The 21,632-nt window shown below is 40.2% G+C and overlaps 1 protein-coding gene across 3 annotated transcripts; it reads left to right on the top strand.

Moving 5' to 3' along the window:
• Window positions 1–398: 398 nt before the first annotated feature.
• On the top strand, window positions 399–4,831 carry LOC116037786 (carboxypeptidase O-like). Of its 3 annotated transcripts, none has more exons than XM_036004656.1 (11): window positions 399–613; window positions 917–983; window positions 1,183–1,284; window positions 1,962–2,072; window positions 2,152–2,268; window positions 2,438–2,531; window positions 3,058–3,150; window positions 3,470–3,579; window positions 3,753–3,837; window positions 4,045–4,125; window positions 4,237–4,831. In XM_036004656.1, exons 1-11 carry the CDS (start codon window positions 534–536, stop codon window positions 4,437–4,439), a joined length of 1,143 nt encoding a protein of 380 aa, XP_035860549.1. In that variant the 5' UTR covers window positions 399–533; the 3' UTR covers window positions 4,440–4,831. The 3 variants fall into 3 exon arrangements, with proteins under 3 accessions (XP_035860549.1, XP_031137675.1, XP_031137676.1); XM_031281815.2 differs by having other exon boundaries at window positions 400–613; window positions 920–983; XM_031281816.2 differs by lacking the exon at window positions 917–983 and having other exon boundaries at window positions 530–613.
• The last annotated feature ends 16,801 nt before the right edge of the window (window positions 4,832–21,632 follow it).

Below are 21,632 nucleotides of genomic sequence, written 5' to 3'. Positions count from 1 at the left end.
ATGATGTTGCAGAATGCAGCAGGAGAGGTATAGCTCTCTAGCTCTATCGCTGCAGAACACAGGCTCACCGCACAACCTGTAGTCTAGAGCTGGAATTGTACCATCATGTACTGCCTGCTTTGTAGTCGGTGATGTTACTGTAAATGTTTCTGGAGAAGCATGAGGAGTGTTTGCGTTTAGTGTTTAAGATTAACACACGCAAGAAAGAGAACTACTACCTTGTGACATCAGTTGTTATATGATTTTAGTGACACTTCATAAATGTTAATAAATAACTGATTTAGAATTGTCTCTTGCATAATCCCATATATCTGACATGCATTTACCTCTGTGTGGGCCTGTAAAAATTGGAAATGATTTTGTCAAGATGATGACTTGAGGTCCAAGGCGACACCTGATAAATAATTTACCTCTACTACTGGATGTTACTAACAGCAGTGTTAGTTTGTGCTGCAGAGCTACAAAAGGGTGTGGAGCAGTAGCCTAACACTGCTGAGTGAGCAGATTGTAAAAGTAAAAGTGAGAACGAGCAAATGGAGAAGGAGACTCTAACATTTTGGATACTTGGTTGGTTCCTGCTGATTTTAAGCGGTGTTTTAGAGACTTCTAACAGGTGAGCTCTGCTGTTGTGTTGATCTTAAGTTTGTCTGTGCAAATTTAACTTTGTTTAGTAGTGTGGTTTGTGAATCATATACATTCAGCCATTTATGAAACAAAGTGACACCACCCTGAATCTAGATCAACTTTTGTGTGATGACAATGTATTTGTGGGGATCACTGTATGTAGTCACAGCTTTATACCTGACATTGTCCTAAAAGGGTGGCATGCCCTTAGGTCTAACTCAAGCACTTAATAATTAGTTTACAACGATGCAAATACACATGTATTCATAACTCGATTTATCTTTTTAATTCACAGTTTAGTGGAGAGTTTGGAATCAACACAGGGTTATGACTACTCCAAATATCACTCCATGGATGAGGTTAGAGTCTATTTAGAGCTCAAGATAACCAAACAGTACATTTTATTATGAAAAAATCTTGCTGGTTTTCGTCTCACTCCCCTTTTGTTGACTTTGATGTGAACTTTAATCATTGTAGATTACAGATGGACCTTGACCAAATAAAACTATAAATACCATTGTCAGAATGAATTATCACACTGGTTAAATTGCGATGCAGATATACAGGTGGATGGAAGATGTGAAGCAAGGGAACCCAGAGCTGGTCTCCTCTGCTGTCTACGGACACACTTATGAAGAGAGAAATATCACACTACTGAAGGTATTCAACACAGTCGCTATGACAGACACAGCTGCTGAATTCTTCACATAATGTAATCCTACATGTCAAACTAGATATGAACTATAGTCATTAATATTTATGTATATGCAAAGCTAAATCCTCCCAAAGTGTAGGGCTAGATATTGTTTAAAAATATTGGACACCGATACCGTGAATTCAATACTGGTTCATTAATGATACTTTTTTCAATAAAAATTTTCTAAAAATCCATTTTAACAAAAAGAAATCACAACATTACACAACACGGTACAAATCTTTTATTTTTCAGCTCCTTTACATCTATGTGACGCACACTGTAGTCAGTCCTCTCAAAATACAAAAGCACACACAGACGAGTCTCTGTCCGTATCAAAGTGTTTTTCCTGCATGCCTCTACGACATGTAACATCAGATAGCCAATCACATGCATTATTAGATCTCGGTACAAGCATGCTGCGTGCATACGCTAATAAGATTTACTCCTTAGTTATTGAAATTTGGTACAAAGTGACTTTGGTGTGGTGTTTCTGTATCTCAAACAACATGATAAGACGGAGGCAATTCTGTATGGTAATTATAAAGATACCATAGTTACTTTAGACAGTATTTCAACATGTGGAATAGCTCACCTTTAAATCTTACATTCACCCAAAGCGGGTCATGTTGTGTGTCTCCAGTTGGGACTAGAAAACCCAGAGGGCAGAGAGAAGAAGGTTATATGGGTGGACTGTGGTATCCATGCTCGGGAGTGGATCGCTCCTGCCTTCTGCCAGTGGTTTGTCAAAGAGGTTTGTACACTCAGAGTAACTGCAATGATACACAATTTTACCCAAGCGAGTTAACTCTGACATGTGAACGTTTGTTCAGATTGTGAACTCATATAAAACCAATAAGAAGCTGGAGCAGATGCTGCAGAACCTTGACATCTATGTTACTCCTGTGATCAATGTGGATGGATACATATTCACCTGGGCCAATGACAGCGTGAGTGCTTCTCAGGCGTTATTGTTCTTAATTACATTTCATGTACAATCACTTTTCTGATAGGATTATAATTACTTTGTTTCAAAGACGTGAGTATACTGTAACGTCACATTTCATTAATTATCTTACTAATCAACTGCACCGCTGTCTGCATGTTGTTTCCATGTAGACTCGACTGTGGAGAAAGTCTCGTTCAACCCCTCCTCCAGGCAGTAGCTGTTATGGTGTTGACCTCAACAGAAATTTTAATGCCAACTGGGGAAGTGAGTTGCATGATTTCAAGAATCACAACATGACTTATTAGTCTTCATTTGCCTCAAGCGAATAGTGACTCAAAGTGACTCATGTGTAGGATAAAAAAGAATGTAGGTCAGCCAAAATACCCCTTGCAGCTGAATATGTCTTAATTTCAGTGCTGTATGTTGTCATGTCAGACTGCTCTATTAAAAAATGTGACAACCACTGAATGCTCCCAAATCAAATCTTTTTCTTTTTCCTTGAAACTAGAAGTCCACACAATACAACTAATACATGGTTCAAACCCTCTGACACTTAACATGTTGGTTTTCACGAGCCTTTCTCTATGAAGTCACATTTTATATTTATACATTAATAATTACTTTTGACATAAGAAAACATGTTTTAAAGATGAGCCTGGCAGTGCCTTGTAAAAACAGCCATATCTTTTTCGAGACTGTCCTCCCCTGAAAAACAAATCGTTTGTTCATGATATTATCACATTATCACAAATTAGCACAAATATGTACTTGATGTTGTGTCTTTCCTCAGCGGTTGGTGTGTCATTTGACAGTTGTGCTAACACCTACTGTGGGAAATCACCAGGGTCAGAGCCAGAGGCTCAGGCTGTGATGGACTTTGTTGGTAACTGCCATCTATCAATTAAACTACATTAAAAACAATGCATTACTATTTGTATTATTATTATTATTATTATTATTATTATCATTATTATTACAAGTACATTGATGAATGGAGAATTGTACTTAGCACATACATTCCTGAGCTGATCATCATGTCATGAAATAGACATGTGCTTAAAAACATTATTGGTGTATAACTGAAAGTTTACGTAGGCAGTGCTACACTTTTCTTTACATTCACTTAGGGGTAGTGCCTTAAAGAAGTCACTGTTGATATGTCATCTTGATATTAATCACTTGTTTATTCTGTCTGTATCTAGGTAAGATGGTTAACCAGACTCTGTGTTTCCTCACCATCCACTCTGCTGGGCAACTTATACTCTTGCCATATGGCCACCCTGAGATCTCTGCACCCAACTACGATGAACTGGTAAGTGTGTGTGTGTGTGTGTGTGTGTGTGTGTGTGTGTGTGTGTGTGTGTGTGTGTGTGTGTGCTTCAATGAATTTGTATCACAGTATGTTAGACCTTTTTCATCTCTGCTTTTCTTTGATATGAGCACATGGTTTATTTGGTATTTTGAATGTTTTGGTGAACTGTGCAGGTTTCAGTCGGCGAGGCAGCAGCAGCAAAAATGAAGAAGGTTCATGGAATGGGCTACACTGTAGGAACATCTCCACAAATCCTCTGTAAGACTCAAACTAAGCTGACCTGATCTGTCCTGTCCTGAATAACTGTTATTAACAAACAGGCGGATCTGCACTCACTTTAACACGTCATTCTGTTGCTCTTATCCTTAGCAGCCTAAATAAAAAACAATATTCAGCGAGGCAAATTAGGCCACAGTTTGAAATTCATATCGCCTTTTGGCGTCATTGTGAACCTTTAATCTTCAGATCCAAACTCAGGCTCAAGCCGCGACTGGGCTCGTCTCATTGGCATCCCATTTTCTTACACCTTTGAGCTGAGAGACAAAGGTGAGATGGACTTCAGTAAAGTGTACTCTACATATACATAATCAGCCAAACATAATGCACTGTAATGCCTTTTACTTGGTAATATTTTGGTATTATTTAATGATCCTCCAGGTGAGTTCAGCCACTTACTACCAGAGGAGCAGATCCAGCCAGCCTGCGAGGAGGCCTACGCAGGAGCTCTCTCCATCATCACATACGTTCACGAAAAGACCTTCAACAGTGGTACCCTTCCCAACGCCTCTGTTTTTGGGGTCGCTATAATGATTTGGAGCAGTGTCATGGCTGTGTCTCTCACCACAGGGGTCATGGTGTAAGATAGTGAAAACATCAAGCATACAAGGTTGAACCAAAAATAGATAGAAGGAGATACTTGAGATACTGACAGTGGGAAACCCCTTAAGAAAGGCCAGAGGTGATGCATTTTAGCAAAGAAGAGTGGACAGACTAAAAAACAGAGCAACATGACGGTGGTTTTGTTCCTGCATTCTGCAGCAGGAGGCAGTGTCACCCCATTTTGCACACCACTGTCATCCATGCAGGCTTCACACGGCCAGACATATATTTTATAACTTCATTTTTTCTTTAGCTGTGTCATGTGGTCTGGGCAGGCTTTTCACGCAGTGTAGTTATCTATGAGCTTTGTTGTACATCTGATTCTCTTCAATTCCATCATAAAGTCAGAAAAACACACATTTTGTTTGGCTGATTTGGCTTCTGTTCATTCCCACATCCAAAAACAAATACCGTCAACATAACACAATGATTCAGGTCTTGTCCTTTATTAGCATTCCCTATTTCATTCATAGCTTTAATTACCACATAATCAAATCAGAATTGAGACTTGATGTGAGTGAAAGGGCTGCAGTTTGGTAGATAGATAGATAGATAGATAGATAGATAGATAGATAAATAGATAGATAGATAGATAGATAGATAGATAGATTTTTATTGATCCCAAAAAAATGGGAAATTCCAGTGTTGCAGCAGCAAAATATGAGACACACAGCACTCATACAGAATATATATGAAATAATAGGATACAATATACATGAAATAATAATAGGATGGAATATAAGAACATATAATTTAAAATATATACAAGTTGGGAATAAAAATGCACAACTGTTTAACTAGTATTGATAAAGCTGTAGATAAACCTATTGTGCAAGGTGCACTTAGTGCAGTTGTGATGTCTAAGAGTCTTATCTAACACTCAGTGATGAAGTGTTAAAAAGTTGAATTGCCTGTGGTAGGAATGATTTCTTGTAGCAGTCCGTGCGACATCGAAGCTGTCGGAGCCTCTTAGAGAAGGTGCTCCTCTAACAGCAAGGCAACAGCAAGGCCGTCATCTGTCATCAGTTACATGCCATATGACTTAATGATAATACACCTTAATGAGGATGCACAGTATTGGATGTACATGGGCAATACGTTGGGGGTGTTTTGAGGTTTATCTTTTATTGGTTTTTGCAAGATTTCCATACAAATGTAAATTTCGAAGATCAAAGACATCACTGTCAGTGGAGTTATGAGTAAAGCAGGGTTCTTAGACAAATGCATGCACACAAAAAATCACTGTCACAGTATTTACTTACACAGACACACGTTGGCATTGCATTGAGGTGAAACATATCTATATCAGCCAATGACCATGGAAATGTGTGCTTATTAGAGCAGTAAAAAATGTTATAAATGTTGAAGATTTTTACCATTACAATTCTTCTTTGTTCTGCACTGACTCCTGCAGATCGTCCTACTGTTGTCTTTAAACAACAACTGTTGTTTACTTACAATTTTGAAATGTTAATCACCCAGTTTATCTAGAAAAGTGCTGGATTTAGTTTTTTCAACTTTAGCCTAAAATGAAGTATCAGGTGGCATTAGCGTGTGTTTTTTTTTTTCCACAGATGCCCTCAAAATGCTATTCCAGATGTTTCTGAGGAGTATATTTTTTTTAAGTGTCCTCTAGTGTTGGGAGGATTACACCAGATCACAGAGCCAGCAGTGATTAACAACAGCTCAGACAGTCAGGGTCATTCATGTCAATTACTTGGAGCCTGAACGTCTTTGACTCAAGGGTCAGGGACATGTCTTATACTAAATAGCTCAGATTGCTCAAACTTTTCCACAGTGGAGGGCTTTGGCTTTTCTCTGACACTTTCTCATTGGATTTGAAATGTTCTGTCTATTTGCTCAAAAGCATGATTTGTTTGTGTATAGAAGAGTAGGTTTCTCTTGTAACCTTTAGATATATAGGTCATACTCCCTAAAATGAGTTTTTCCTCGCCACTGTCGCACTAAATGCTTGCTCTTGGGGGATTTACTGGAATTGTTTAGCCTGGGTAAACCCTGACGAACTTCCGGCAAATTTGAGATTTGCTCTGCAAGTCAGTCTGGCGAAGAGCCCATTCAAATCCATTTCCAATGTCCCCAAAATCGAGGCACCAATCACAACCGCTGAGGCGGGTTTTACACCAATCACAACCGTTGAGGCGGGCTTTACGCGACAACGATAGCGCAACGACGATAGCGCAGCGACGGCGAGCAGCTTTTTGTTTACATTTAACATGACGGCTACCGAAGCGCAGCGTCACCCGGATCATTGGTCTGATTGGTTGGACTATCCAATGCACCCAGAGGCATTTGAGCAGCATCCGTTGGTGACGTCCCTTTGGAAATAACTGTCAATGAACCTTTCCCAGACCCACTCTCAGTTATAACTGAGAAGGGTCTGGTGTCAACCAGGCTAGGAATTGTTGGGTCTTTGTAAATTATAGAGTGGTCTAGACCTACTCTATCTGTAAAGTGTCTTGAGATAACTCTTGTTATGATTTGATACTATAAATAAAACTTAATTGAATTGAATTGAATATATTCCCTCAAACGTCCTCTCTCACCCTCTCTTTCTTTATGAGATTTAGATTTCCAGAGTGTATCCTCCCCTACCTCAATGACTGCTAGACCACCCATTATTCACACACCAACACACGCACACACGCGCGCGCACACACACACACACACACACACAAACACACACACACACACACATACACACACTACTATACTTTGCCATTGACATTGTGACAGCAATGGAAATAGAATTATATTCCAGCACACATGCAACCTCACCAGAACAGGAAGACAGGTTAAACACCAGGGGACTGAGACAATAAAAAGCAGGAACGGTGTGACACACACACACACACACACACACACACACACACACATATACAGCTCTTCAGGGAACAAACTATTCACTGCTCCATCACTTACAGTCATGAAAGATAATCACACATGACTTGGTGAGGCAGAGCAGAGCTTCCACACACACACACACACACACACACACATGAACATAAGAACTGGGCAGGGAATCAGAGACACAGATTGAAGGTGATTATAATTCACAGTGAAGTCTGGCTGGTTTAGCTATCACCAGCTCATTCATCTATTTGTGTGTGCATGTGTGGTTGAGCACTCATCACGGTAGCAGGGGGAAAACACACCGTGGACATATAAATCACAAAGATAGGGGAAGTGGGGAAGCGAGGGAGAAGAAATCAAGCCCACCCATCAAGGAAGAGGTGAATAAAGAATGGGTGGAAGGAACAAAGGGAGGAGTACTGAAAGACAATAAAAAGAGGATGGAAAAATAATTTACAGGACAGCACAGTATGTGATTCACAAAACAAAATGGATTCAGTTAAAGTAAACATTAATGACTTACACTCAGGTCTGCCACAGGAGGAAACAAAGAAGCATGGTTCCGCAATAAAACAATGTGATTTTGTTTCTCAGATAAGGAAGAAAGTGTCTTGCATCACCCAGATCTCTATCATTTGAGTCACTCTGCAGATTTGTATTTCTGGTAAATAACATATTTTAACTTTATACAATGGCCACGGAAAGTATTTATTTCTTAGTGGTTGGCACAGTTCATTAAAGCAAGACTTATGTAACTTTTAAAACAATGAATAGCACAATATTGTGCGTCGTTTGCAAAGTAATCTAGCACTAAAGGTAGCATTTGATTGGCCAACACAGTGTGTTACAAGATGCCTTTGTATTGCATTGCAGCAAAAGTTGAGCCCGGTTCTACATTTTTGCCTTACAACTCTGCAATTTTTAATGTTAATCTAGATTAGGTTGATATCTATTTAATTTTGCCTATTGTCTTTTAGATATACAACTGGCAGACAGCAGTATATGTGTGTTAGTCAGGATCTTTAGCAGTTTTGGGAGATGCAAAGTACCAAGGCACTCTACCCCGAGCTAAGTGGTAGGGGTGATCTTGAAAAAAAAAGAAAAAATCTGCCTAGCCTTTATTGAAAAGATGATTAAATGGATCATGAACATGAGCATGGCTTTTTATTTCTTTTTAGTCCCAGCAGAAGCTCATTAAACCATATTGGTGCAGTGATATTGTTGGGACTCTCAATAGCAATAGTTATATCTTTTTTTCCGTTTCCGATCAATATGGACCAGTCACTACGGGACCCGTGCCAGTGACTGCTCTGCCTCTGTGTCAGACAGTGATTTTAGAGGAAAAGTTAAGGAAATGAGATAAGCAATGGAGAGTTTCACAGAATCCAATGTGCTTCATTGAAAGACATTTTGATGATTGGACATTTCCTGTAATGTTTCAACAATGTTGAAATGTTAATTACGGCCAGCTGAAGGAAATGGTAGTGATATGTTTGTTCAGCTTTAACTATGTATTTTTAGGGTGAGACAATACGTCTAAACTCTCACAAACTCTCTATGAATCCCCCAGGTTGCAGCCAGGGTTCACTTTCCAGATGAGGTTAAAAAAGGAGAAATCATGTTTTTGTTTCTGTAAGTGTTGAGACTAGTGGGGAACTCTGTCCTCTCCAGAAAAACAACTTTATAAGTTGTTTGTACAATCAGCAATTACGACCCATATTTACATTTTATTGTTAGGCGGCGTCGCCCTCTAGTGGTCGTAGTAATTATGACGGGAGCAAAGCAGGAAGTATAAGAGCGCCAAATTCTGCAAAAGGAGGCAGGTTACAGGACTTTTACCCAGGAGACCAGGGGTTGTGTACCATTTAAAAACAAAAAATAAACGATGAGTTTTTTTACTTTATGGAACAAACAGAACTATGTCACGTTCTGCGTCACATGTGTTAACTGGAAGTGAAGTAATGTCTTTAATGATCTGATTTTAACCCAAACCAGGATATTTTCCAAAACTTAACCAAGTGGTTTTGTTGCCCAAACCTAACCAAACTGCAACCGTTTCACAAAACTTAATGACGTGTTTCAATCCTTGACCGTTGCGTTTACATATGAGGACAGAATACGCTTCTGTTGGTCGTATTTCCTGCCACAGCTAGGGGCTACGATTTATGAAACGCTCCTATGGCTTGTATTAGAGGGTAGGTATAAATTACCTGTATCGTCATATGACTTGTGAGAAAAGCCTAAGTACTGCTCTCTATTCTACACAGAGGGACTGTACAGTAAGTTCATTTCCAAAGTATGTCAGTAAATTTCCCCTCTGATTTTTAAAGCTGAGACTCGTTGGTTTCATGTGGCTCTTCATCTTCATTCTGATCTCAAATGTGTGTGTTTGCACGTGTGCCATACACATTTAAATGATGAATAGCAGTGTGTGTGAGAGGGCTCATCTGCTGTGGACCCGTGACACATCTTTGCCACGTATTTTTATTGCTAATCAATGTAGATGACACCATTTTTTCACACACTGTCACAGACAATCAATGGGAATTATGCCATGCTTTTTAACTGTCACTGGTAATCAATGAGGGTGGCGCCATCATCTGCATCTCCTGATCATTACGTCCAGCAATCAATGACGAAGCCAGCTCGAGATGACACATGATCATCATACTGGCAGTCCATGATGATAGGTAGATATGTGTGCATGTGTGATGTGAGAGAACGGAAATGTGTGAAGCCCAATGGCATGCAGGCAGACAGACACAGGGAGGGAACTCATAACAATACAAAAACACAGACAAAGGTGGCTGGAAAGAATTTGACATTAGAGAAACACAAAGTTCAGGAAGTGGAGCAGTCATATTTCAAACCATGATTCTGCCAGGGCTATCGACAGACGGTACAGTAGACACCTCAACCTCCCTTCCTTCCTTCCTCACTAACTGCCTAGGTGCTCACAGTGACCTGAGTGGGTCATTCAATTTATGATGTGTGTATTAAAGGCACTGTAAACCCCCAATCAGCTTCTTTCTTTGAGCTTACATTATTGCACTATTTTATGCCAAAGTTAGAACACTTTTGGTTATTGCATGACAGATTTAATTAGTTGTTGGCAAAAGGTGATGCAATTTAGGCTATTTGTTCACCAATCAGAATTTGGCAAAAACGGTTGTGAGGTTTGCAACTGTATTTAAACCTGCATTACTGTAATTAATTGTTTTGCAGTGCAACAAGATGTAAACATGACATATTATCACCTATAAAGTTCGCAAGCAGTTTCCTATTTACACATCCATCACACACAGAGAAGCATTAGACTTCATTAGGAGCATTTTTCTGGCTTCCTGTCAATTGTAAGTCCAATATTGTCTCTTTTTTTAGTTCTGTTGTTGTCTCAACTCTGAGAGAAATATCCGTCTCTTTAGCTGTTAAATCTGTCACTGTGTTCCCTAGCTAGTCGCTAAATTTTGGTGCCGAGCAGGGACTGTGAAGTGGGTTTGTCAGAGCTTATTTCTTTTACAGAAAACAGCTGCCTGCTGATCCTGGAGATGCCGCTAAAACAACGAAGGGAAACACAGTCAGCTGCAAATTGTCTGTGGGTTTGTCACCAAGAGCAAGCCCTTTCACGTTAAACACCAGTATTTCATTCATTTGAAATATAAAGATTTTGAGGAAGGCAGTTTTAACAAAAAATGTAAGACAAAAGGTCTAGAGACACACACAATTCTGTTGAAGCAATTATTTGTTAGTATTTGTTCCCCAAAATTTTCATTGTTGCTAATTTATTAATGAATATGTAATGCAATTGAGAAAGCTGAGACCAATGTATGCCTTATAAAAGTGTTAGGTTTTCTCTATCTGTCTCTTTGAGTGTGAATACACTTGTGCATGAGTTTGCATTTGGGTCAGCATTTCACCCTCAACATAATCACAAGGTGATTGGAAAGTCTGTGGTACTTTCATCAGTGGTAGATCACGTGATAATTAAGGTTTCTTCTGCAACTACTGATGCTATTATTTTAGAAGCAGAGTTTTTTTTGTCTGTTCAGTAGAAGAGGATAAGCCGACGCACAGACATGTAGGAGTGGTGCTCCTGTAAAAACATGAACAATTTACTGTTTCTCCTGTCCCAGTTCTCACCATTGACCGTGTGAGCGCTGGTGATTTATTTTATTTACTTAACCAGGATGAATCTTCCAACTGCGGTCAGCATCCTGTCAAGAATTTTACATTAAATGTGCTGAAAACTTCTCTGAGAAATAACTTTTTTTCTAAATCTTGTAATATGTTTCATTACAGAATATGAATAGTTTCCTCAGTGTCAACCCCCGCCCCCTCTCAGATAGACAACAAGCTTCTTACATTAAGGTTGTTATTTTAACCTTCGTGACTGACAGCTCTTTTTCATCTATGAACAATTGCATCTCCTTGAACCTTGAAAACAAGACAAGAGTTATTCCCTCCACTTCCTGCTTGACACACTCGCTGTAACTGTTGACCCGACATTCTCCACATGAGATAACTATGAAAATATTCACATCCTTTTTTTCCTGTTCACGCACCAAGGGATAGAGCAACAGAGATGTGTAGAAACCAAGACATGGAGGAAGGAGACTGATAGAGAATGAATGAGGGACGTTGCAGTGGAATAAAAAGAGGCAGACAAAGCAATCATGCCAGTCACAGACTATCACCAAGAGGTGGCCAAGCCATCTGTGTCTCTGTCCGCCTGTAGAATGACTTGCCATCAAAACAGGAAATAGCCAATATCGCACTAATACACTGAGGCAACACACACAATGCCCTGAGGGACACATCTACTCTGACACTACTTTGTGTTTGTGTGCTTGAATGTGTGTGTGATTGCTTTTTGTACATCTTTAGTCTCTCTGGGTGAGTGGGCTCTAACTTCAACGTGGCGCTGACTATATAATGGAAGAAACAGAAACTGTGTTTGATCAAGGCTAATTCTGAAATGAAACAGAATGAGTAACTTAATATTGCAAAAAAAATGACTCAATTTCTGGACAGAGTTTGAATTACTCTGTTTTAATAATGTGGAAAGAAATTTCCAATGAAACTTGGACTCAATGTTGTTTTATTGGGCATAATCTGTAGTGTGTGTAATACATTCATGATGGATTGTGTCTGTGGCTTTATAGATCTACATGTTGATTTATGGTGCCGCTGGATTGGATTAAATAAAGATAATTTGTTAGGCTACTTCAGTTGTAGCCTAACACATGGCTGCGTAGGGGTGTGTTATTAGAAACTTTAACACAGCAGGCATACTCTTGCCGCAACTGCATTTATGTGTGTGTGTGTGTGTGTGTGTGTGTGTGTGTGTGTGTGTGTGTGTGTGTGTGTAGGCGTGTGTAGGCGTGTGTAGGCGGTGGTTCACACAAATGAGCACATCACTGTGAACTCAAGCTTGATTTATTTTACCAGCAAGTTCAACAAAAGGCATTTTCCTTTTGGTTTTGTAACATAAAAGTGGGCTGAGGCAGTATCTTTTTTTTTTTTTCTCCTTTATGTCTCTTTCTGCCTTTTTCTTTCTCTTCCCCTCACTCTCAGTATATGTGGTGGTCTGTCATGTTAAATCGTAAACTTAGTTAGCCCATAGACACCCATCATGGAGGCACACAACTGTACATAAACACAACTACACACCCACAGTAAAAGACGGATAATGCTCTGGAGTAATCAGTCACATATAGGAGCCGACCTGTGTTGGGTCCCTGCCCTACTGTCCTCTGAGAAGAGAGTGTCATCATTTCTCACTGTGTTGGCATCATGAAGCTGCTGAGCTGTTGGTGGCAGACATTTAGGGTCAGACAAGTTGCTTACTGACAGTGTGAACAACATATGGCTTTCCATCTAAAGTTCATTTATTTCACATGAGAGAAAACATTAACGCCACAGCAAGGCACTGAATGAGACTTAATCTTCATTCCTCTGATGGACATTAAGGAATTGTTTTCTTATCCACTCTAGAAACACAACATGTGAATTTTTGTGTACTCCTCTATAATGATGCAGGGTTTCCTTTTAAACACAACTTTTATCTTTTGCCTAATCTCTCTCTTCACTCTCTCTTTCTCTGTCATACTTAAACACAAACACTTACACAAACAGGCACAATCTAGACCACTTGTCAGTCACACAGAAGTCCTACAGTACAGTACTTGTTGCAGTGAAGATGGTTGTTGGACATTACCCCCATTTGTGACATTGGCATTCCGTACATTTCTCTGTGATTCAGTCACATTGAATTCCCTATGCAGACCTTATGGGAAATCTATTATTTACACGGATGATGGCACCTCTGCTTTTCTTCCTCGCTGGAACACACATTTAGTAGGTAGACCAGTGGCTGGTGCAATCTGAGGAGAAATCTTGGATTTAAACATTGTTTTTAACCCGAGTCAAACATTATATCTTTACAGGGGGATAGAAGACATCTAGGGAATGCTATATCGCCGAGTAACAAAGTAATATACAGAATGCTGAGGTAACGGGTAGGGCTAGTTGAACAGATGCTGCAAACTAAACTAAATGGAAACAACAACTGTAGTAAAAATCTCAGCTGTACCTCCTTTCCCCTGTGGAGTTTGTTGACCACTATAGAAAAATATTTTGATGAGCAGGTCCCCCCCTTTCTTTGCACATTGTGTTTTACTAGTGTGCATACAAGGATACACGTATACTGTAAGTGCACAAGCCCATGGGTAATATGATACATTACATGATATGATATGGGTGACGTCATGGTGACGTTGGAGTTAAACATTAACAAGAAAACAGGGAACTTGAACTTTTCCTGGGAAACTTGCATCTTCTGCAGTGACCTCGTACTGCACTACTGGGTGTGACTGAAAAGCCCGACCAGTAAAGTCATCACAACATTTTCAACAATCCTGCCTGTCTGCCTATTCACACTACATGCCCACAATAAAAGCCCACTGGTTTACCCTTGCAGTAAGATGTCTAATGTGCTGCACTGCCATGTTGTTTCAAAAGGAAAAGGAATCAGATTATACCCAGATGGACTGCCAAGGATGCAAAACACACACACACACACACACACACACACACACACACACACAGGCACCCTTTATTTCACATTTACGTACAATGTGTGTCAGATAAAAGAATAACTATAGCACAGACACACAATGTGTTCTCATTAGTCATAAACTCTGATTTAAACTCCTGATAAAGAACCTGAGAAATAGTACCACCTAACACACACACATACACATACACACACACACACACACACACACACACACACACACGGTTATGAGTCCCTGGCAGCACACACTTATCCTATTGGTACTTGATAATGTGATAAAGAGAGCACAGCCTCATACCACACATACACACACACACACACACACACACACACACACACAGAGAACAGCAGCGAGTAGCTACTCACAAACACACATTGGTATAGTTTAGTGAGCCTCCATGCATTCAGACTACCTGTTTAAACCAATCATTACATCGCCCCTGGCTCATATGTAACACTAAGGAGAGGAGGGGTGGTAGATGGATGGATGCAGGGAGAGAGAGAGAGGGTGGGGTCAGGGGAGGGAGGGAAAGAGGGAAAGATGGATTGACCATAAGCAGAGAGAAGCAGATTGTTGGCTTAAACCTGCAATGTAAAAAAAAAAAGAGCTCATAATACAGTTCTACACTGACTGTAAGGGAAATATATCAAGAGCACTTTGTGGTAAAGAGATCCCAGGATAAAACAAAAGAAAGACCATAGGTGGAGGAAGGTGGATGAACAATTTACCAAACAGGAAAGCAGTTTTCTTGACAGCATCAAAGTAGAGATTAGGATCAATCAATAAACTGTGAGAGTGGGATGTAAAGTAGGAAAGGTGAGGGGACAAGTGTTTTGATTTTCGGCAGGAGACTTGATAAATGGGAAGAATATGTAACACAGAGGCAGGGATGGCAGGGTGTGGCGCTGCGGACAGTCAGGAGAGAGAGAGAGAGAGAGAGAGAGAGAGAGAGAGAGAGAGAGAGAGAGATATGTAAGGGTGAGATGAAGAGGAATGAAAACGTATAGGTGTGGGAGGGATCAAACCGGCTGGACGGATGGTTGGTGTGAGGAATAATGTGTTGCAGAGGAAGAGAGAGAGAGGGTAAGCACACAGGAAGAATGAAATGGCGTTGGACACGGGGTGATGAATGGTGACCGCTGTAGGCGGGAGAATGGTAACGAAAGCTAGATAAGGGGAAGGAAAGGAATAGTGATGCAGGGTTACCCTCACACTTAAAATATATCATTAATAAATATAATGTTCTTATCTAAATGTAGCAATACCACAGTCGAAAAATACTGCTGCATTCAAAAATGTAGTATGTATGTAAGTATGTATCAAAAGTAACAGCACTCATAAGGCAGAGTAGCTACTGTCAGTGTTACACTATTACATTATTATTACTGATGTATTTACATGTAAGCAGTACATAAATTGAACTACTTCATATACCTCTGGTAGTTTGAGCTGTAACAAGTATTATATTTTATAAACTGATCATATTTTGTTTTGTGTAAAATCTTAATTTGAAAAACAACAATGTTTCTCTCCGAAATATAGTGGAGTAGAAGTATAGAGTGGCATAATGAAGTAAAGTACAAGTGAGTCAAAATTGTATTTAAGTACACTACTTGAGTAAATACTTAGTTACAGTGGTGTAGTCTACTCTAGTTTATTGTAGTGGGTATACTGTCTGGGTATACTCTCTGCATGTTCTTCAGCGTTTGTTCAATTTGCTGTTACATCTCTCAACCTCGTATTTGCAAAAACAAATGAAGGTTCTGTCAACCCTTGTTACGTAACCTTTTAAGTGGGTATATGGAAATCCTGGAACTTTCTTAGTGGGTATACGACGTATTCCTGCGTATCACATACACTACAGCTTAATTACTTTTCACCACTGCAAATTTACCATAATCGTAATCCAGCCACCATGTTGAGGTATTTCCATCTGGTCCACCAAATCGTTCTCACTCTGAACTCGTAAAATACGGACAGTGGCTGTCAGCGTCTGAAGCGACGAAAAAAACGCCCTTCAGCGTGTTTGTAGAACGTACCAGGGAGAGCAGCATCTACACGGGGTTTAGCGAGTAGTATCTAAGGGGTAAATTCTGCGTAGGGAGGTTAGTTGGGTGGTGGATGGGTCATTCACCCAGGAGACCAAGGTTCGTGTCCCGCGTGTGTCTTTAACCAGCCCTTATTCCCGCGTGTCACGGAAGCGTAAGCCCACCCACGACCTTTTCCTAAACCCAACCGTCCCGTTCTTCCCGCGAGTCATGGAAACGTAAGCCAACCCACAAGCTTTTCCTTAACCTAACTGCGTCAAAAGGGACGCCAATAGTCCCGACCAAGCATGTTTAGTTAAAGCGCGTTATATGATGCTAAAGGAGACTTTTAGCGACAAAGGCACCTGACCCAGCGTCCGTATTTTACGAGATGTAAGTGAGAATGTGTTGGGACCACAGTGTTGTAGTACTCAAGATCAGTCTTGGTCTTAAGACAGGTCTCAAGACCACTTTTTGAAGGTCTCGGTCTCAACTCAGAATCGACTGCATATTTACTCGGTCTTGTCTCGGTCTCGGATAAAGAGGACTCGGGGTTTTATTTCAAGACCGGTCAAGACCACAACTGCAAGGATATCACTAAGTTGCCTCTGCATTGTCTAACTGTATGTGTTAACATCATTACTGTGATTGGATGTAAAACATCCTGCTTCAAATGCAACAAATAACTTGACTCATTTCTAATTTGAAATTTGTTACTGTTAATCCCCTCTCCCCGCCCCCCTAACACGCACTACCAAGAAAGTGAATGCGAGTGACAGGAGAAGCTCTGGCTGTCTGGCACTGGTCTGGTCTTGGTCTTGCCCTGCCTTGGTCTTGGTCTTGACTTGGTCTCAACCCCTCAAAGTCTTGGTCTTGACTTGGTCTCGATACACTCTGGTCTTGGTGATGACTTGGTCTCAGTTTAGGCGGTCTTGATTACAACACTGCTGGACCAAAGTGGTAAAAAGACATAACTAAAACAGAATTTATTTATTCTAAATGGAAGATTAGCACACTTGTAATACACTGTTGAACAGAGGATGAGGTAGGAATGATATTCAGATGAAAGAGTTTGAAAATGAGAAAGTGGTGGATGGAGGGAAAGAGAGAGGAAACAATAGATTGATGGATGACCGAGGCAGGACATGGTTTCTGACTAATGGTGAACCAAGGTGGCAGAATGGACGGAAAGAAGAGCTGAAAGGGAGGGTGGGGAAGCACAGATGGATGGGAAGAGTGTCATGCTGCTTAACGAATGTTTCCCAGGCCTGTAGTTCAATTCCTTTTCAGAATTAAAGCTCCATCTATCATTCCAATGTGCCTCGTTAGCAGTGAAGCCCTAACCAATCCCAACACAACCATTTACATTTTAAGTAAGATGGACGATGGAGCTTTTATCTGTCTGTGTTCCTGTCTGCCTCTCTGTCTATATCTGTTTCTTTCTTTCTCTGTCCATCTATCACCCTTGCACAATCACACAAACACATACACATAGTCATGTCCAAAGTCTGTGCTGCTGTCAACCAAAAGAAATTGCTGCAGAAACATTTGTGTCTTTCATTAAAAGCATGAAACCAAACACGGAGCAAAAGACTTAGCTCCCACAACTGCATATTATTTTTCCACTGAAATATCTCTCTGTCAACCAGAATTGTGTGAAATCAGTTTGATTAAGGTAATAATAGAATTACCATTCATGGGACACTTTATCCCTGCTTGGCCATGGGTATTCTTTGTTATTACGGCAATAATAATATAATACAGCTCTAGCCTAATTAAAATTGTCCTATCCATTTTACTTCTGCTTTTTGAAATTATTTGTAAAGAAATACTTACGTATAAGTCACTGTCTGGCGGCGGCGCAGCAGCCAGCTAATAATGACTGGGTCGTATTTCACACAATTCAATTTCAGTGACGAACAGCAAAGGGTCTTAATTGCTTTTTGTTTTGCTCTCTATAAAGCTGAGTCATTTCCTGCAGTCCATGAAGGAAATTGGAACGGATTCCCTACCTTCCGTATTTACGACATAATTATCAAGATGCCACAGACTTTTTACTAGATCAATGACGATCAAAGTCTCAGTGTAGCAATAAGTTTGATGTGCTCTGAGAATTGATGTGATTTGAAGACAAGACAGAGAGGAAGACAGAGCACATGCCAGTGGTAACTAACCACAGTCATTAAAATAGTATATTACAGGTGCATCAAAATAGAATATGAAATCAATAAACGCGCATAAAGGTGCATGCAGAAACTGTAGTAAGTGAAGGAAATTAAAAAGAGGAAAAAGGAAACGGACAAGAACAGAGAAGAAAATGAGGAGAGTTTGGTGTAGATGCAGTCTACCTGAAAGAATTGGGAATAAAAGTTCAGCTGCATTACTTTGAGTTTGAATACAAAGTTAGCTTGGACCAAGTTGATCGTGTTCCAGGATACTGTGGTTCATGAGCAAATTACACATTAGGATGAGGAATTGTCCAGTGAGTGTCTTTAATTTTTTCTGTGCTACAGCTTACCACAATGTCAGCTTAAGTCTACGTTCATGAGTTTAATTGTAATTGTGTATGAACAAATCCACCAGTGAATTAATTGTACCCAATGCACTGTAGAATAGCAGGCAATGCAGGATTGACTGGAAATGTGAGATAATGGAGGGTTCAAAAGTTTAAGAATTATATATACATAATACTATAATTAGTCACTTTCTTGTAGAGAGTTATTTAGGAAATGTCTTAACTTTCGACAGAGCCAGGCTAGCTGTTACGCACTTCTTCTGGTCTTTTTTTTTATTTCAGTGGTTCACCGTTAAATGGAAGACAATTAAAATATTTTTTGACTAGCGTGACGCTGCCGATGTGTATCACTCCTAAAAGATTTTACCTCTAGTATCTCGCCGATCACCCTGGACCGGAATGATGGCTGTGATGCAGTGTAGCACGGTTGCTGCACAGCAAAATGGTTTAAATCTGCTAGACTAGTGAACTCTAGGGTGTACCCAGCTTCTCCCCCAAAGCATACTGGGATAGGCGCCAGCCCTCTGCAACCCCGCTAAGGATAAGTGGGTATGATAATGGACAAATAGATGGAAGGATCACCCTTGATGCCTCCATCCCATGTTAGCTCCAGCTACTCTCTGTCTCTGTTTGTTACCAGACCTCTCTCTCTTTTGCTCTTCCCCAATCTTTATCCATCTGTCTCTATCAACACTCTCCTACCCTCTCTTCTGCTCCCTTCCTTTACTACTCTAATCTCTACTTTGCATCACTTTCTTTCTTTCTCCATCTGTCTGCCTGTCTGTCTGTCTCTGCTGACGGTGGCCATTATTAAAAGCTGTCCTGTCAGATATGTCGCTCATGGCTGTTATTGATGCCCGTTCATTACTCATTATGGTTGAGTGCCTGTATTAGTGCTGACTGGCCATAAACTAGCAGACACAAACACACACATGCCTATACGCTGTAACACTGTTGCACACACATACAGTACTTCACATCGATACACACACACTCGCAACATCTACAGCGACAGGCAGCAAGATAGAAGATTGTATTGTTTCACTCAACCTTTGCATAAAATGTGAAATCACAGAGGTTTCGGGAGATCTGCTTGTTGCCTAACATTTGGGTGATAAGATATTAAATATATGATAATATATATCCACTAACAGTAAACCTATTATTTCCCTTGACATGGCTTGGTGTGTAGAAAAATTGCTAAAAAAGAGATAAACATGAATCATTCTTTAAACTCAATCAGACAAAGAAATGTAAGCTTTTGCTGTTAAAAAAAAAAAACACAGGAGGGAGTCCAGTCTTTGCAGATTGTGTATTATAATAGACTCATTCACAATGTACATTTACAATAACTTCTGGGTAGAAAACTCCTGCGTCCCTAGTGCTGAGCAAACGGAGATGAGTAACAACTGGATATACTTTCATCCCATTCATTGTTTGATGCTTTAATATGTCAACACTTTCAGTAACATTAGGCTGGAGACCTAATTTACCTGTTGGGCCAAAAACAGAAAACGACACCACCCAAACTAGCAATCAGTCCGACCAGCGGTGAGATGTTGCTGTTCGTAACACTAGATTTGGTTTATTTGAATACACTAGCAAAGCAACACAGTACAGAAAATAAGCACAGCTGAAATGTCAGATCAGGTCCGACCATATCTACATATGATATATCTTTAAACTTTACAGTTACGGCTGAAAATGACAACAGAAATAAACAAGTTTGCCGATTTCACATATCTCCGCACTGCCATTTGTCTAGCCTGAAGTGTTTTTTGTGTTAGCGCAACGTCACAGTGATTCGGTTTATGTGAAGCTTTACGAATATGTCTATGTATAGCAATATCCAATTTCAAGTTCCATTTCTTTTGTAGACCAAAAAACATGTAGTAATGGTATCAACATTGGTATTGGGATGTTAGCCATGGTATACTCTTTATCCTTCGCGTTCCATGTTCCATGTATTTTCCGCTTCCTTCCGCTTTCTTTGAGTTGGAATTTTAAATTTGCTGGATTTATGAGGACTATTGTTAACTGCTCCTCAGATCTCTGCAGGGTAAATTGAGACAGCTAGCTAGACTATCTGTCCAATCTAAGTTCTCTCGCAGACCCTCCGACAGCGCGCTTTGGAGGAGGGTCTGGCAAAGCGAGACTAGCCATGGTATTACTTGGTAAAGTTGCTAGTTTGTTCCGTATAAAATGTGTTGAATTTTAGCATGACAACTTTGAAAACACTGTGCTGGAAACACATGGATGATTTCATTGGCTATGTGTTCTTGGATGGAGAGGAGTAGGGAGGAATGTCATGGATGAAAGACAGGGTGGTAGTGTGATTTCTTTCATGGTTAATTTCAAATGATCCTTCACACACACCTTTCACTCAGCCGCTACTGTTAACACAAGACTGTGTCTGATTTATAGGTCACAGGATACTGGCGCTGTTTATACTACAGATACCTCTCTCTCTCTCATATGAGAAAACCATGCACAGTGTAGAAAGGTATCTGACAGATGCCTTTTATGAGTCTGACACTCACTCTCCTGTTTGTGAATACATAGATTTTATCAGACCTCACACACGCCTACACACAGTGGCATATGGAAGTACTTTCCCTTGTTTGTCTCTGTGCTTTTCTGTGTTGTCTTTGGGTTTGGTCACATGCCAGGGGAAGCTATGTTGGA

The sequence above is a fragment of the Sander lucioperca genome, chromosome 8 (assembly GCF_008315115.2).
Source record: "Sander lucioperca isolate FBNREF2018 chromosome 8, SLUC_FBN_1.2, whole genome shotgun sequence".
Classification (NCBI taxonomy): Eukaryota; Metazoa; Chordata; class Actinopteri; order Perciformes; family Percidae; genus Sander; species Sander lucioperca.
Note: the sequence above shows the minus strand (reverse complement) of the source record. Positions and strands in the feature narration are given on the sequence as shown.